The 17,230-nt window shown below is 37.7% G+C and overlaps 1 protein-coding gene and 1 pseudogene across 3 annotated transcripts in view; both read left to right on the top strand.

Annotated features, from left to right (window-relative positions):
- The window catches only part of SH3GLB1 (SH3 domain containing GRB2 like, endophilin B1), a 49,835-nt gene extending 33,913 nt beyond the window's left edge, over positions 1–15,922 (top strand). For all 3 annotated transcript variants that reach the window (XM_070786180.1, XM_070786181.1, XM_070786182.1), the window contains 2 exons: positions 10,222–10,450; positions 10,869–15,922. In XM_070786180.1, coding sequence (XP_070642281.1) covers positions 10,222–10,450; positions 10,869–10,976 — 337 coding nt within the window. In that variant the 3' untranslated portion in view covers positions 10,977–15,922. The remainder of the gene's footprint in view (positions 1–10,221; positions 10,451–10,868) is intronic.
- LOC139182207 (large ribosomal subunit protein eL34-like) lies at positions 876–10,214 on the top strand (annotated as a pseudogene).
- Positions 15,923–17,230: the final 1,308 nt, after the last annotated feature.

The raw sequence follows: 17,230 nt of genomic DNA, 5'->3' as shown, positions 1-17,230 counted from the left end.
TTTTAAGGAAAGTGATTATCACACTTCTGAAATAAAAACATTTTGAACTCTTGGTACAGAAGAATGTTAACAGGGATGAGAAGATAATTTAAGAGGAATACCTTTTTATTGCTATGTAAAGAGAGCTTAAAAGCATTTGAAGTTCACTTTTCTCTTGTATACCTTTAAAGGTAGTTGAGGAAAATAAAATTATTGACTTTTAGTTGCCCTTAGAGATAAACTAATTTATATTTCATTACTTGTTCACCATTTAAAAAGAAAAGTTTTTAGAGTGTTCTATAAGACTTCACACACATTGATATCATTGAGTGTGGTATTATTCTTTATAGCACATATGTAAAGCACATAGCCCCGTCATTTATTAAACATTTATGGAACACCTGTCATATCCAAGCACTGTTCTGTACTCTAGAATTATATCAGCAAACAAAACAAGCAAAATTGCTTATGTTTATGGAACTCACATTATAAGGTGTCATTATAAGGTGACACTGAAAATAAAATGGCATTCAGGACAGACATCTTCTCTGCTCTCACAACAAACGAAGTCTAGGTAGAAGTACAGGCTACAGGTGGACAAGCCATGTGATAAGTAGAAAGAGAAGTTCAGATTACTGTAAGGGACATCTAACTGTGACTCAAGTGAGTCTAGCAAAGATTCACAGATAAAAGTATTTTAATAGGAATAATCTAGATGAAGAAAAGGGCAGGGAAGAATGTTCTAGGCAAAGGGGGAATATGTATATGGAAGAGCCAGAGGAAAGTGTGTGGCAAGCTCAGGGAACTGACAGTAGTTCATTGTAGTTGGATCACAGTGTTCAAGTTAAAAATGGGACAGGAACTCTTCCAGGGACAGTTATCAAGAGGCACTGAGAATGGTCTAGCATTTGACATACCATTGTAGGCTGTCCTACAATACCGCCTCTAACAAAACCAGGCTGTCCCAAATCCCTGGTAATAGAATTATCTTTATACTAAGAAGATTGGGAAAGCAGCAGAATTTACATGTGGAATATACCCAGGCCAACTTCGAGGAATTCACTGTGACCTAAAGTTCTTATCAGGTTTGTCTAAAATGAAGAAATCTATCAGCTGGGCTTATGGTGGTTCCCTGTATGCTATATGTGTCCATGACAGGATCAAGCACACTGTCCTTATTGAGCAGAAAATCATTATGAAAGTGTTGAAAGCACAGAGTCAGAAAGTTAAATTTTAAAATGAAGCTTCTTTGAGTAATAAAAAAAATCAAGAAGCCTTAAAAAAAAATGGGGTGGTAGATGAGGCTGACAAAACATGGTCCACTGAAGAAGGAAATGGCAAACCACTTCAGTATTCTTGCCTTGAGAACCCCATGAACAGTGTGAAAAGGCAAAAAGATAGGACACTGAAAGATGAACTCCCCAGGTCATTGAAAGTGAAAGTGAAGTTGCTCAGTCGTGTCCGACTCTTTGTGACCCATGGACTGTAGCCTACCAGGCTCCTCCATCCGTGGGATTTTCCAGGCAAAAATACTGGAGTGGTTTGGAGAACAGTGGAAAAATTACCCCAAAAAGAATGAAGAGAAGGAGCCAAACCAAAAACACCACCCAGTTGTAGATGTGACTGGTGATGGAAGTAACATCTGGTGCTGTAAAGAACAGTATGGCACAAGAACCTGAAATGTTAGGTCCATGAATCAAGGTAAATTAGACGTGGTCAGACAGGAGCTGGCAAGAGTGAACACCGACATTTTAGGAATCTGTGAACTAAAATGGACTGGAATAAGTGAATTTAACTGAGATGACCATTATATCCACTATTCTGGGTAAGAAATCCTTAGAAGAAATGGCGTAGCCCATAGTCAACAAGAGAGTCTGAAATGCAGTACTTGGATGCAATCTCAAAAACGACAGAATGATCTCTGTTCGTTTCCAAGGCAAACCACTCAGTATCACAGTAATCCAAGTCTGTGCCCCATCAGTAATGCTAAAGAAGCTGAAGTTGAATGGTTCTATGAAGACCTACAAGACCTTTTAGAACTAACACCCCCAAAAGATGTCCTTTTCATTATAAGGGACTGAAATAAATGCAAAAGTAGGAAGTCAAGAGATTCCAGGAGTAACAGACAAATTTGTCCTCGGGGTACAAAATGAAGCAGGGCAAAGGCTAACAAGAGTTTTGCCAAGAGAATGCACTGGTCATAGCAAATACTCTCTTCGAACAATGGACATCACCAGATGGTCAGTATCGAAATCAGATTGATTATATTATTTGCCGCAGAAGATGGAGAAGCTTTATACAGTCGGTAAAAACAAGACTAGGAGCTGACTATGGCTCGGATCATGAGTTCCTTATTGCCAAATTCAGACTTAAATTGAAGAAAGTAGGAAAAGCACTAGACCATTCAGGTATGACCTAAATCAAATCCCTTATGATTATACAGTGGAAGTGAGAATTAGATTCAAGGGACTAGCTCTGATAGAGTGCCTGAAGAACTATGGACAGAGGTTCATGACATTGTACAGGAGACAGGGATAAGACCATCCCCAAGAAAAAGAAATGTAAATAAGCCATATGGCTGCCTGAAGAGGCCTTACAAATAGCTATGAAAAGAAAAGAGAAAAGCAAAGGAGAAAAGAAAAGATATACCCATTGGAATGCAGAGTTCCAGAGAAAAACAAGGAGAGATCAGAAAGCCTTCCTCCATGATCAGTGCAAAGAAATAGAGGAAAACAATAGAATTGGAAAGACTAGAGGTCTCTTGAAGGAAATAAGCAGTACCAAGGGAACATTTCATGCAAAGATGGGCACAGTAAAGGACAGAAATGGTATGGACCTAACAGAAGCAGAAGATATTAAGAACAGGTGGCAAGAATACACAGAAGAACTATACAAAAAAGATCTTCATGACCCAGATAACCACAATGGTGTGATCACTCACCTAGAGCCAGGCATCCTGGAATGTGAGGTCAAGTGGGCCTTCGGAAGCATCACTACGAGCAAAGCTAGTGGAGGTGATGGAATTCCAGTTGAGCTATTTCAAATCCTAAAAGGTGATACTGGTGACTGCAACCATGAAATTAAAAGACACTTTCTCCTTGGAAGAAAAGCTATGACCAACCTAGACAGCATATTAAAAAGCAGAGACATTACTTTGGCAACAAAAGTCTGTCTAGTCAAAGCTGTGGTTTTTCCAGTAGTCATGTATGGATGTGAGAGTTGGACTAAAAAGGAAGCTGAGCACCTAAGAATTGATGCTTTTGAACTGTGGTATTGGAGAAGTCTCTTGAGAGTCCCTTGGACTGCAAGGAGATCCAACCAGTCAATCCTAAAGGAAATCAGTCCTGAATAGTCATTAGAAGGACTGATGCTGAAGCTGAAACTCTAAAACTTTGGCCACCTGATGAGAAGAACTGACTCATTTGAAAAGACCCTGATGCTGGGAGAGATTGAGGGCAGGAGGAGAAGGGGACGACAGAGGATGAGATGGATGGCTAGCATCACCAACTTGATGGACATGAGCTTGAGTAAACTTCTGGAGTTGGTAATGGACAGGGAAGCTTGGCACGCTGCAGTCTGTGGCATCACAGAGTCAGACACAACTGAGTGACTGAACTGAGATGAGGCTAGAATAATGAAGCAGTGTCATTTTATGAATGCCCCTTAAGTAATGAGGAGTTTGAGATTTATATAATGAGGAACCATGAAAGCAGGGGAGTGATATGTAACATTTGAAAGAGGAACATCAAGAGAAGGAATAAGGAGAAAATATTAAAAACCCTCATCACTTTGGTTTTCCTTTCTGCATATTAATCCTTCAAAACTAGGCATAGAACAAAATTAGTCACTTCCACAAAACCAATTTTAAGCCCAAGGAGATTAGTACTTCCTGTTCATATTGTCCTGATGTTCTAGCAGTGCAGCATAGGGGTTGCTCTTAAAATCATTCATCCTTGCATTCTCCTTAAAGCCATTCAAATGCTTGGAACTCATCCATTCAGACAATCTAGTCATTGATGCTCTGAGATAGGTACTATTATTATCCACATACAGATAAGGAATCAGAAGAACTGGTTATAAGATTAGTAAATATATTTTAATAGTGGGAAAGTTTACTTATTGAGCTACAGTGGCAGGAGGTCTAGAGTTTTTTTTTTTTTTAATTTAGCAGTAAAAGTTCTTAGAAGGTAAAGATGGTCTTTCGGGGTTTTTCTGTTTGGTGTTTTGTTGTTTTTGTTTTTACATTAATTCCCCAAAATTAACATCAGTAGAACTCAGTGGGTAAACAAAGGTTAATTATACTGGTAAGTTTGAAAGTAAAATACCATGGTAAAACATTTTAAAAATCCTGTCTAGATATACAAACACATCTGTGTGGAGAGAGCATATCTTTTTTTTTTTCCTCCAAAAATGTATATATAGGCTGCATTCACTGAGGAATAGATGCTCGGAAATGTATTCTTAACTTCAGAGTGAAACTTGAATTAGAAATTAGTTCATCATTAGAACCCTTTTACCCATCAGAGAAACATCTGCTTGTAATTTTTAAAAGCACAATTCTAGACGTCAAGGATAGAGTATAAACAAAATAGATCATATTCCTGCCTTCATGGAACCTACATTCTGTTTAGGGGTAGAGGGGAGTAGAAAATCAATACATTTTATCAATTACATAGTATATTAGAAGGCGATAAATGCACTGGAGAAAAATATAGCAGGGAAGTAGAGATTTACATAGTCAGGGAAGACACATTTGAAAGATGTGAGGATATAAAGCACACGGGCATCTTACAGATGCTCCAGGAGAGGAGGTACAAAAACTCAGAACCAGGAACATAGCTGTATGTTCAGGTAACAAAATAGAGTTTAGCTGAAGATTAATCAAGGAAACAGGGAGCTAGGCTTTGGAAACCACTCTTTGTGGACTTTGACCTTTACTTGGAGATAAAGTCTGGAGGATTTTGACCTGAAGAGGGACATGATTTGATTTTAGCTTTTAACAAGATCATTCTTGTTGCTCTGTTGAGGATAGATGTTAGAGGGCAAGAGTGTGAGCTGACAGACCTCTTGGGAGCCTATTGCAATAACTTGGTCAGTAATCCAATCAGGAGATGATGGAAGCTTGGATAGGGGGAATTGTGATAGATATGGTAAAAGTGCTCAAACCCTGGGTGTGTTTTTAAAGGTAAAGACAGCAAGGGTTTGCTGATATATGTTCTATATATGAGACCTAGAGGTGTCAAGAATTACTGCAGGTGTTGGCCTGAACAACTGAAAGAATTAGAGTTTTGGTTCATTAAAATGGGGAATACCCCAGGAGGAGCAGGTTGGGTATGGGGAAGGCACGTCAGGTATATCAGGAGCCCAATTTTAGACATGTTAAGTTTGAGAAATAAAAGATTCAAGTGGAGATAATCAGTTTTAGGATATGCAAGTCTGGATATTGATGGGGGAGTGAATTAGATAAATTAGACATTTGTCAGTATATCAAGGATATTTAAATCTCAGACTAGATGAAATTACCAAGGGAGTAAGTAGAGAGAGGGGCTTCCTTGGTAGCTCACTGGTGAAGAATACACCTGCAATGCAGGAGACCCCGGTTTGATTCCTGGGTCAGAAAGATCCCCTAGAGAAGGGATAGACTACCTACTTCATTACTCATGGGCTTCCCTTATGGCTCAGATGGTAAAGAATCTGCCTGTAGTGTGGGAGATCTGGGTTCAATCCCTGGGTTGGGAAGATCCTCTGGAGGAGGGCATGGCAATCCACTCCAGTATTCTTGCCTGGAGAATCCCCAGGGACAGAAGTTCCTGGCCAGCTGCAGTCCATGGGGTCACAAAGAGTTGGACACGACTGAGGACTAAGCACAGCACAGGATGAGTAGAGAGAGAAAAAAGACCAGGGACTGAGCCCTGAGGTACTCCAACAAAGAGCCAAGGAACAAGCTAAGGAGAATGGTAAGGAATGAGCAGTGAGGTAAGATGTAAACCACGTGTGTGGCCTTGGATTAAGCTGTAAAAGGTGAGAGGAGTGTTTCACTGTAATCTCTAGATAGATCAAGTGAAAAGAGGGCTGTTAGTAGACCTTTGGATTTAGAACATTGAAGTCATTGCTGACCTGGACGAGTAGCTTTAATGGAACAGTGTGGGCAAAAGCTTGTTTGTCAATGGAAGGAGAGAAACTTGACATTAAGTTTAGATAAGTCTTTCAAGGAGTTCTGTAAAGAGGAATAGGGAAGTGAAGCACTAGCCAGAGGAGGAAGTAGAGTCTAGCCCATTTTTGTCTTGTTTTTTTAAGATAGGAGAAATAAAAGCACGATTATAGTCTGATAAGAATGATACAGTAAATGGAGAAAATACAATATTGAAAAGAAAGGGAAGAATCGGTAGTGTGATATACTTGAGAGGCAATTTTATACACAGGTGGAAAAATTAACCTTAAAGTAATCTTAGGGGCATAGATATAGCTCATCTGTAGTAGGAGGAAAGATGACCAAAAGCATGGAAGTTTCCTGATTGTTTTTTTCTCCTCTTAGATAAAAAGGAAGCAATTCATAAGCTGATTATAAAGGTTAAGGGAGAATTGCTGAAATTTTGCAGATGGATAAAGGGGCATGAAAAGTAATCAGGAGAATGTTAAGTGGATAGATTTTAGAGAAATGTAGTGTAGTTGCCAGGCAGCATTGTGGACCCACTTGTTCCTACTTAACTCACTGAGTGTGAAACTAGACTATGATTTTGTATTTTTTCATGTCTATGATTTTATATTTTTTCATGTCTTAGATACATGGATACTGAATAGATAATTAGGGAGATCTTTACCAAATGAAGTATGAAGTAAAGGACATGGGATTTGAAGATATGTGCAAGGGGGGTGATTCTGATAATTTACCTTGGACACAAATGGCATGCTGGTAGGACAATAGATGGTAGGTCTATGGTAGGACTATAGATCGGAGATCAGTTCAGTTCAGTTCAGTCACTCAGTCGTGTCCGACTCTTTGCAACCCCATGGACTGCAGCACACCAGGCCTCCCTGTCCATCTCCAACTCCAGGAGTTTACCAAACTCATGTCCATCAAGTCGGTGATGCCATCCAGTCATCTCACCCTCTGTCGTCCCCTTCTCCTCCCGCCTTCAATCTTTCCCAGCATCAAGGTCTTTCAAATGAGTCAGCTCTTCTCGTCAGGTGGCCAAGGTATTGGAGTTTCAGTTTCAACATCAGTCCTTCCAGTGAACGCTCAGGACTGATTTCCTTTAGGATGGACTGGTTGGATCTCCTTGCAGTCCAAGGGACTCTCAAGAGACTTCTCCAATACCACAGTTCAAAAGCATCAATTCTTCGGCGCTCAGCTTTCTTTATAGTCCAACTCTCACATCCATACATGACCACAGGAAAAACCATAGCCTTGACTAGACGGACCTTTGTTGCCAAAGTAATGTCTCTGCTTTTTAACATGCTGTCTAGGTTGGTCATAACTTTCCTTCCAAAGAGTAAGTGTCTTTTAATTTCATGGCTGCAGTCACCATCTGCAGTGATTTTGGAGCCCCCAAAAATAAAGTCAGCCACTGTTTCCACTGTTTCCCCTGTTTCCATCTATTTGCCATGAAGTGATGGGACTGGATGCCATGATCTTAGTTTTCTGAATGTTGAGCTCAAGCCAACTTTTTCTCTCTCCTTTTTTCACTTTCATCAAAAGGCTCTTTAGTTCTTTACTTTCTGCCATAAGGGTGGTGTTATTTGAATATCTGAGGTTATTGATATTTCTCCCAGTAATCTTGATTCCAGCTTGGAATCTGAGATAGACTTGTTGAAATGAGAGTACTAGGGAAAAAGATGATGGTCAGAGAATGGAATGTTGGGAAATATGATTATTATAAGAGTTATAGTTTTTGGAATTGATAAAGTCTAGATGAGGCATTGGTAATGGATAGCTGAAGTAGGGTCAGGCACAGAATCAGTAGGAGAGAATAGTCCATGAATCTCATAGGCCAAAGTGTTTAAATAATTAGATTAGCAATTATTTGAGCAGTCTAAGGATTGTTCAAATAATTCTTAGAATCACCAAGAATTAAGATATACTGGCAGTGAGCCAGAAACTAAAATTTAGAGATAAAGGGAAAAAAAAAATAAGACACCTGTAGATGATTGCAACAAGAAGTAGTTGATAGTTGAATAATGTGAAATTCAGAAGTTTGGTAGGAGTAATCTTGGTGAGGGAGAAGAGTATAGGAATGGAAATGAGCATGCAGCTCCTACAGCTTCCACCTCTAGGTTTAATGATACATGGAGTATGGGAGATAAACACAAGCATCAGGAAGTGAAAGGAAGGTTTAGAGAAGAGGTTAAGGATAAAGAAAATTTTGCTGAGTGATTTCCAGATGGCACAGGAATCATAAAGAAGAAAACTGTATTTTATGAAGAGTTTAATTTCACCTACCTTTACCGATGAAGCATTTTATATTTTAACTAGTGATACCACTTTAATGGCAGAAAGTAAAGAGAAGCTAAAGAGCCTCTTGATTAAAGTGAAAGAGGAGTGTGAAAAAGCTGGCTTACAACTCAACTTTCAAAAAATGAAGATCATGGCACCTAGTCTTATCAGTTCCTGGCAAATAGATGAGGAAAAAGTGGAAACTGTCAGATTTCATATTCTTGGGCTCCAAAATCAATGTGGATGGTGACTGCAGCCACAAAATTAAAAGATGCTTGCTCCTTGGAAGAAAAGCTATAACAAACCTAGATAGTGTACTAAAAAGCACAGACATCACTTTGCTGACAAAAGTCCTTATAGTCAAATCTGTGCTGTTTCTAATAGTAATGTATGGATGTGAGAGTTGGACCATAAAGAAGGCTGAGCACTGAAGAATTGATGCTTTTAAACTGTGGTGTTGGAAAAGGCTCTTTAGAGTCCCTTGGACAGCAAGGAGATCAAACGAGACTACTCCTGAAGGAAATCAACCCTGAATATTCATTGGAAGGACTGATGCTGAAGCTGAAGCTCCAGTACTTTGGCCACCTGATGCAAAGAGCCAAATCATTTGAAAAGACCCTGATGCTGGGAAAGATTGAGGGCAAGAGGAGAAGGGGGCAACAGAAGATGAGGTTGTTGGATGGCATCACTGACTCACATGATGTGATCAAACTACATCATGGACGTGAGTTTGAGCAAACTCAGGGAGATAGTGATGGAGAAGGAAATGGCAACCCACTCTAGTATTCTTGCCTGGAAAATCTCATGGAACAAGGAGTCTGGTAGGCTACAGTCCATGGGGTCCCAAAGAGTCGGACACAACCGAACGACTTCACTTTCACTTTCAGGGAGATAGTGAAGGACAGGGACGCCTGGCATGCTGCAGTTCATGGGGCTCCCAAAGAGTCGGACACAACTTAGCAACTGAACAACAACAATGAATTTTAATAGGATCGTTTTCAACCTTAGAAATGGTTGGATTAGAATGACTATAGGCCAGCCATGTTACGTTTTTTTCTGTTTAGTATTGTGGAGCAACAGTAAGCTTAAAATAAACTGAAAATTCTAATTATCTTTAAAGTATTTGTAAGCACATTGATAAAAAGATTTCACTAATTTGTGATATCTGCCTTATTCTTCCGTTGAGTCTTCATTATGTTATTAGTCATAACATATTATTTGAATGTCTATCCCTTCACCTGTCTACAATCCATAAAAGAATGGTATTGTTTCATCTTTATATCTCAGCTTGTTCTAGTGATGCTAGACAAGGAGATACTCAGTAAATATTCGAATGAACGGGAAAATGGGAAAATCTATTTTATGAAAAAGAGTTGTTAGTCAAATATTTCTCAAAGAATTAACTTGAAAACTTTAATCTGTGGTAGTATCTGACATTTAGGTAAGTTTTTCATCGGTTTTTTTTTTTTTTTAATTTAAAAATTCATAAAGGAAGGAAAAGGTTAATAAAACATACAGTAGAAAATTGAAGTATTATGAATCATTTTTCTGGAGAAAAATAATTTAAAGTTTATACTTGTAAAGATGACTTTGAAACAGACTTTCAAGGATTTTATATTTAAAAATAACCTGCATTTTCTCTAATGTAATTGATCCAAGAGGGGTAAATAGCACACTTTATCAATAAAATGTTAACATCTTTTAAATCTTTAGCCTGTGGAGGTTGGTAGAAGGTAAATACTGCCACCAAGTGGTGATAACAGAAACTTTGGTCCTGTATACATAATTGGCAATTTTCTTTTCAACAGTTTTCCATCCAATTATCACTCTAACAACAACCAGACTGCTGTGGCACCTGTACCGTCTGCTTCATCGAATGTGATTGGTTCCTCTGCCTTGACTTCAACAAGTAGCCTAGTAATCACCTCTCCTTCCAACCTCACTGACCTGAAGGAGTGCGGTGGCAGCCGGAGGGCCAGGGTTCTGTATGATTATGATGCTGCAAACAGTACTGAATTATCACTTCTGGCAGATGAGGTGAGTAATGTGGATATAAAAAGAAAACTGTATCATAGACTGACTTAACCTTCCAGTATAACAAAATGCAAATTCATTATTACTTATTTAGAAATCGTTTATTATGAATGTTTTCATAGATTGCAGATGATTGTATTAATATTTTATAAATTTTTAACTACTATTTTTTAACAAAATAGAACATCACAGAACTATTTAAAGCTTTTAACTGCTAAATAATTAGATTTCTAAAACTGCCTCTGATAAAACCCTTTATCTTTCACATTGATAATTTTTATGATGTGATAATGGTGTTTGTTTATGGTAATATTTAAATTTTTATAGTGAATAATTTACAATTTAAACAAATTAAATCTGATTAGTTTTTGTGTATTTATTTATTAATATAGTTAATAACTGAAAATGTTTTATTTTGTAGGTAATCACTGTTTTCAGTGTCGTTGGAATGGATTCAGACTGGCTGATGGGTGAAAGGGGAAACCAGAAGGGCAGGGTGCCAATTACCTACTTAGAACTGCTCAATTAAATAGGTGGACTATGGAAAGATACCATATTTATATATAATTAACTCTTAATAAAGCAGGTTTAAGTATCTTTCATGTTAATGTCTTAAGAAACTGAAAAGAAAATACCATCAGAAACTGGCCTTTCTGCCAATAAAATTGCATGGTAAATATTTCATTACAAAAGTTACGTTAGAGCTTTCATGCCAAGAATGTTTTGTTACAAAATTCTCTTTCTACTGAGGTTTCACTAATACGTACCTTCTACTTTTGAACCCCAAATTAAAGCAGAAGAACTGTTTTCTACTGGATTTTTCATTAATGGCAAGCTTTTTCTTTTATGTAAAATAAATTTATTGTGAATTGATATCAGTGACTCATTTATTAGGTATAATTAATAGCCAAAGAATAAAGTTAAAATTTGTTTTTAACTTGGTTTAAAAAGAGCTCTAGGATATAAACCTCTTTTGTGAAAAATAGAATGTTTCTGAATGTTTTCATAAACAAAAACTTAGTTATACCATGTTTACCTTATTTTCCAGCAGTTATTAAATGATGACAATATTCTGTTTCAGTGAGTTATTTTGAGGGCTTTTTATTAAACACTACTGAATGATTTATTCTAAGACTAACTAGTCCTCAAGAAGTATTACTGTATTTCTCTAGTACATTTGCAGTTAAGGTTCTGAATCATCCGGGACAAACTCAATTTACTGAACAATGTTTCTAAGGTTGTTCAGTTGGCACCATTTAATCCATAATCAGAATTGGATGTGTTAAGATATTGTAATACAGTAAAGAGAATTTGTCCTTATTCAACAACAAATCCTTATAAAAATATGGATTTGCACAGCTGTGTTTGTTATAGAGTAAATTGTACGCAAACAATATACTTTTGGTTACTTTAAGCCTACAAATAAATTTTAAAAATTTACTAATGAACTTAGGTTATCCTAATCAGGCTCTCTAGTTCACACACTAATGAAACAATTAGTAATATACTTGGAATCAGAAAATTGCTGTGTGGGCTATTTCTATGAATCAGCAGATTGTTTCCATGTCAGGACTTCTGCTCTTATTTTCATTCATTCATCAAACATTTGTTGGGTGCTAGGCACTATGCTGATTAGCTTGGAATACGACCCTGACCAAGATGCACCAAATTCTTCCCCTTACAGATCTTAAAGACTGGTAGAGAATACAGAAAAATAAGGAAGCAATGGTCATATAACAGCACCGGTGTCATGATAGAAGGAAAATGCAATACTGTGTTTTGGAGCTTTGGGAGTCACCTAATTCAAAATTGGGTAGTGGGAGATGTTTTGGAGAGGAAGTGTTCCAGGCAGAGGAAAAAGTTAGGCCAGGCCTGGAGCTGAGAGAATGTAGCACATTCTGTCAGCTCAGAGTGGTTCAGTCTGACTTACATGTTAAGTATAAAGGTGTAGTAAATTTCTTTAGGAAATGTTAATGTGCCAAATGATATGTTTTGGTACTTTGAAAAATGAATATTCAGCACAAAAGATGTTTTAAAATGGTGTTTAAGAGTTCTTAATGAGAGCTTGGTGAACATGTTGATAATTCAGTTTACAGTCCAAATTTTAACAGTAGCTGTTACATTTCTACTCTGTGAGACAAATTTCTCTGCAGTTTTATAGTTGTAAAAGATGATTTGATTCACCCTGTGAATTTCCATACTGTTAATCCCCAGATTAACTAACACGCTGGTTAGTTAGATTAACTAACTAACACGCTGGTTAGTTAGACATAAAACTACTTGAGTGAAGCTTTTTCCCCCAAAAAGGAAGCTCTACAGCCAGCCCAGGGCACCATCTATTATGTAAATCCAGATTTAGGCTTTAGAAGATCAAGTCAAAAAGATCAGGTCAGCTTTAATAGCAACTGTAAATTAGGCTTATGGGAAATAGAGTAGTAAAAGGGAAAAAATATGAGTAGTGAAGTGAAATTGTCCTGGGTTCAAATCCAGTCTTCTTCACGTACTATGGTCTTTGAGCTTCAGCTCAGATGTCATGTAAACTGCCATTTCCTTGGTAGTAAAATGGGGATAATAATTATGCCACCTTAAGGTTATTGTGAGGGTTTTATAGCAAAAAAAAAAAAAAGTTTTAAAAATAGTAATAAAATATCTATAAAATCTATACCTGTAGATTTTATAACTATCTTGTATGTTAGATAATTTGGGGGGAAAAGCTTGGCACACTGTAGAAATGTGCTGTAAAAATTTTTCCCCTTGTTAGGTTCTGTAGCTTCCTGACTGTTGGCCTTGTTTACAACTGTGAATCAGAGATTCATCTTCTATGTCCATGCTCTGCTCTGTTCCTTATTGATTGTATTTTGCACCCTGTTTAAAGCAGATCAATATCTAGGTTTAACCTTGCCACTGTCAGTGTACATTTTTATCAGAACCTTCTGCTTTCCATCAAATGAATGTTGCTTATCCTAACCCAATAATGTACAGTAGCCTTCAGTAATGTTAGAGTTCAAAGGTTTTTTTGTGCCTTTGTCCACCACAAATCCAGCACAATATGTAAATTTGTTTTATGTTTATTTTTTATGTTAATGAAGTTTTGTTTGGTTCTTTGGAGTCTTTTGGATTTGTTTTATTTTGGTTTGGGCTTATTTTATAAGGTCATAGGTTTAATTTTTACTCAGGTAAAGGTCTATAGGTTCTTAGGCATGGAAGAAACCTTGGGAAGCCTATTAATTCATGGTGCAATTTAGAATTACTTAAATAATGTCTGTGGCCCTGAGCTTAATCTAAAGATAAAGTAATATGAAGGATGCATATATGAATGAAATAGTAAACTTGGAAATAATCATAGGCTCTTTTTACAAACAGAAGTAACTGATTATCTCTTTTATTTGTCCTGAAGGTAATTAACTTAAAAGGTCATTGCATTAAATTGTTTTTGTGGTGCTGATCAGAACAATTCATATTGTAGGAGACTAGGTCCCAGAAATGGGAATGTGCCTCACTCTGAATAATGTGAGAAATAAGAAGCATGAAGCCAGAGTCACTAGTGGGTTAGAGTTCATCCTCATAGTCTGCTGTTCTCCACCAGAACAAAGGAACAGGATGTAAATGGAGGAGCTGGTCTTGGGAGGACATGCAGAAGATGAAGGAGCACAGGACAAAAAGCAACAGCTTTGTTTACCCAGGAAGGTCCAGCTTGCCTCCATACTTTTTTGAAATGATTGCTTAAAAATATCTTCCTTAGCTCCCGAACACCTGAAAGTTTGAAATATGTTGCCATAATATGTAGCACTTCAAGTCTGAGTGACAAGCCTTAATAACAGGAGGCTTTGCAATATGACCTACAGCCAGCTTTACTTCAGGGGCTTCCCAGGTGGCGCTAGTGGTAAAGAACCTGCCTGCCCATGCAGGAGACATCAGAGGCAAGGGTTTGTTCCCGGGGTTGGGACGGTCCCTGAGAGGAAGGCACGGTAACCCACTCCAGTACTTTATCCTGGAGAATGACATGGACAGAAGAGCCTGGAAAGCTACGTTCTATATGGTTGAAAAGAGTCGGACACAACTGTAGCGACTTAGCACAGCACAAGTTTGCCTCAACCCCTTCTCCACGTGATTAAGTGGCTCTTACCTCATGGTGAGACTCAAATAGGGGTGTGGTGTTTGTCCACAGCATACCTGCCCTTTCTCCCACATTATCCTAATGGGAAACTGCTCAGTAGGGAAGTGGTTCTCAATCTGAGACCCCCCAGGACAGGCAATATCAGCATCACCTAGGAATTTGCTAAAAATGTTAATTCGTATGTCTAAGTACCTTTTTTGGTACTTGTTGTCTTCAAGGGGCTATAAAACTAGTCTTAGTTCTCCCATGTAACATTTTAAAATACATTTCAAGACAAAAACTGAATTCTGATCTTTCCTGTGTTCTAGTACTAATTGTAATTAGTTACTTTAAATTATTTGTTTAGTATGTATGTATCTGTCACTCTGGAATGTAGGCTCCTGAGATTGAGACTGTTAATTCTTTTGATCACAGTTAAATTCCCAACTCTCAGCATGAGACCTGGCACATAATATATACTCAATATTTGTCAAAGAAAGAAAAAAATGCAACTCTTAAGCCTTATCCAAGTTCCACTGAAACAGACTCTGGGAATAGGACCCAGCATTCTGTCTTTACAAGTTATTTAGGTGATTGTTACCCTCCTAAGTTTGAGACCCACTTGTGTAGAATAAAGATAATGTGCCTTTTACCTTCAGGCCTGCTATCTGACATCACTTGAAAATTCTCCCTGCCTTTTGTATACCAACAACATTTATCTCAAGTGTAGAGGAGCCTCGCTCTGGGCTATATTACAAGTGGGTGTGAAGGTATAAGGTATGCTAAGTATAAGAAAGAACAATACCACTTAGAATGCCTGTACTTGATTGATGTGAAGGGTTTCTAGGGATGGATGTGTTTGTCTGAAGAAGGGTAAGCATTAGCCCCACCCACATTTCCACTCTGCACAGTCACAATTTGGCATCAAACCATTTAAAGTTATATCAGACTAACATGTACATCCTGGTGCTCGGGCTGCTAAGCTCTGCTCTCCCTATTTTAAAGGAGACCTTCTAAGAATCGTAAGTGCTTTTTTAAAAAGTACAAGTCATAAATGCATTGGTGAAAAAGGAGGAAAAAAGTATATAAAGATAAAAATCACTTACAATTCCACCATCCAGGGACAGCTACTGTTATCTAGGTGTATACACTTAGAGATTCTTCTGTGCTTTTGTAGATTTTTTTAAATGGGATCAAGTTGTACATACTGTTTTGTAACTTTTTTTCACTTGACAGTGCCATGACTATCTTGCCGTGTCAAAATATGTTTCTATATCTTTTTTAATGGCTGCATGGTATTTCATCTCCTGTGCCACATTTTATTAAACTACTGTTTTTAGGTTGTTTCCAATTTTTCACTAATAAACTGCTTTAAAGGACTTTGTGTTGTTAAATCTTTTATGTGTTCTTAATATTTCCTTAAGGTGAATACTTGAAGGTGGAAATGCTACTGTGGAGTATGCCACTTTATAAAAGTTTTTGTTACTGCCACTTTGGCCCCTAGAAAACTTACCAGGTTATACTTTTATCAGCAGTATAAGAAAGAATGCTATTTATTTTTGGAGGGCTTCCAAGTGAATGTTTTTAGAAGCTTCAGTTTAAAAGTAAAGGGTGAGAGGAAGATAAAAATACCCTGCAAAATTAAAGCCAGGATCACTCTTAACTTACTCTAACAGGACACCATTTACTGTTCTACCTTCTGTTACGTGTTTTGGGACACTTAGGGAATGTTTGTAGCACTGGCTCTCCCCTTGCTTTTACTCGGTCTTCTGGAAGCCCTACCACCTCTCTGGCTTTTGCTGACAGAGACAGAACAATCCTCAACAGACTAGAATCCCATGACAACTTTGATGCAGGCCTATTGTTGCTTTTAGAGAACGTGGACATAATAGAGGAAAGTGAAAACTTTGGAAAGTAGGCAGAACATTGGCTTTTCCATTCGGTTGCCTGGTTTTGTGTCAGTCAACCTCTGAGTCTGTTTGCTCATCAGTAGAAATGAGGATAATGAAATCTACCTTGTAGGCTTAAAAGAATTAGCCATATTATGGACGAATGCCTAGGACCTAGTAGATAATAACTTAGAATTCCCAACAGTTTTTTAGAGCAGTTGCTATTATCTACCTCAGTGAAGTAGTACTGCCATTGCCAAATAAAACCTTTTGTGAAAGGTGTTACAGTAAATGGACATTGCCTTGTACATCCGACTTTTCCTACAAAATTTACTTCTTAAAAGATGTCTCATTTTTTCCACACATTTAACCTAATCATATAAAACTCCCGACAGGTGACTAATAGAACATTTCAACTACTATGCTTTTATGGCAGTATATCAAAATGGTAATGATAATATTCTAAAATGGTGAACTGGACATGTCAGGCATGCCAGACTTCCCCTTCTGACTGAAACCCCACCCTTGGCCTACAGCTGATCTTTTTGCTTTGGCTGGCTTGTCTTCCACCTGTGAGAACCTGACACAGAGGGCTCAGCTCAGTAAAGATAATGATAATCAGTTAAGCCTCAATATCTGCAGAGTAAGAACACAAAAGTGATCCATTCATAATAACATTTATTTAAAGAAGTATCTGAATTACAAAAATTTCTCAGCAGTATTTCCAAAAGAGAGATGTCCCAGAGGTAACATCTCCAGTGATTATGGCAGATAAATCCCCATAGCAAACCAACCCAT

Source organism: Bos indicus, chromosome 3 (assembly GCF_029378745.1).
Source record: "Bos indicus isolate NIAB-ARS_2022 breed Sahiwal x Tharparkar chromosome 3, NIAB-ARS_B.indTharparkar_mat_pri_1.0, whole genome shotgun sequence".
Taxonomy (NCBI): domain Eukaryota; kingdom Metazoa; phylum Chordata; class Mammalia; order Artiodactyla; family Bovidae; genus Bos; species Bos indicus.
The sequence above is the reverse complement of the archived record's forward strand: the minus strand, read 5'-3'. Positions and strand labels throughout refer to the sequence as shown.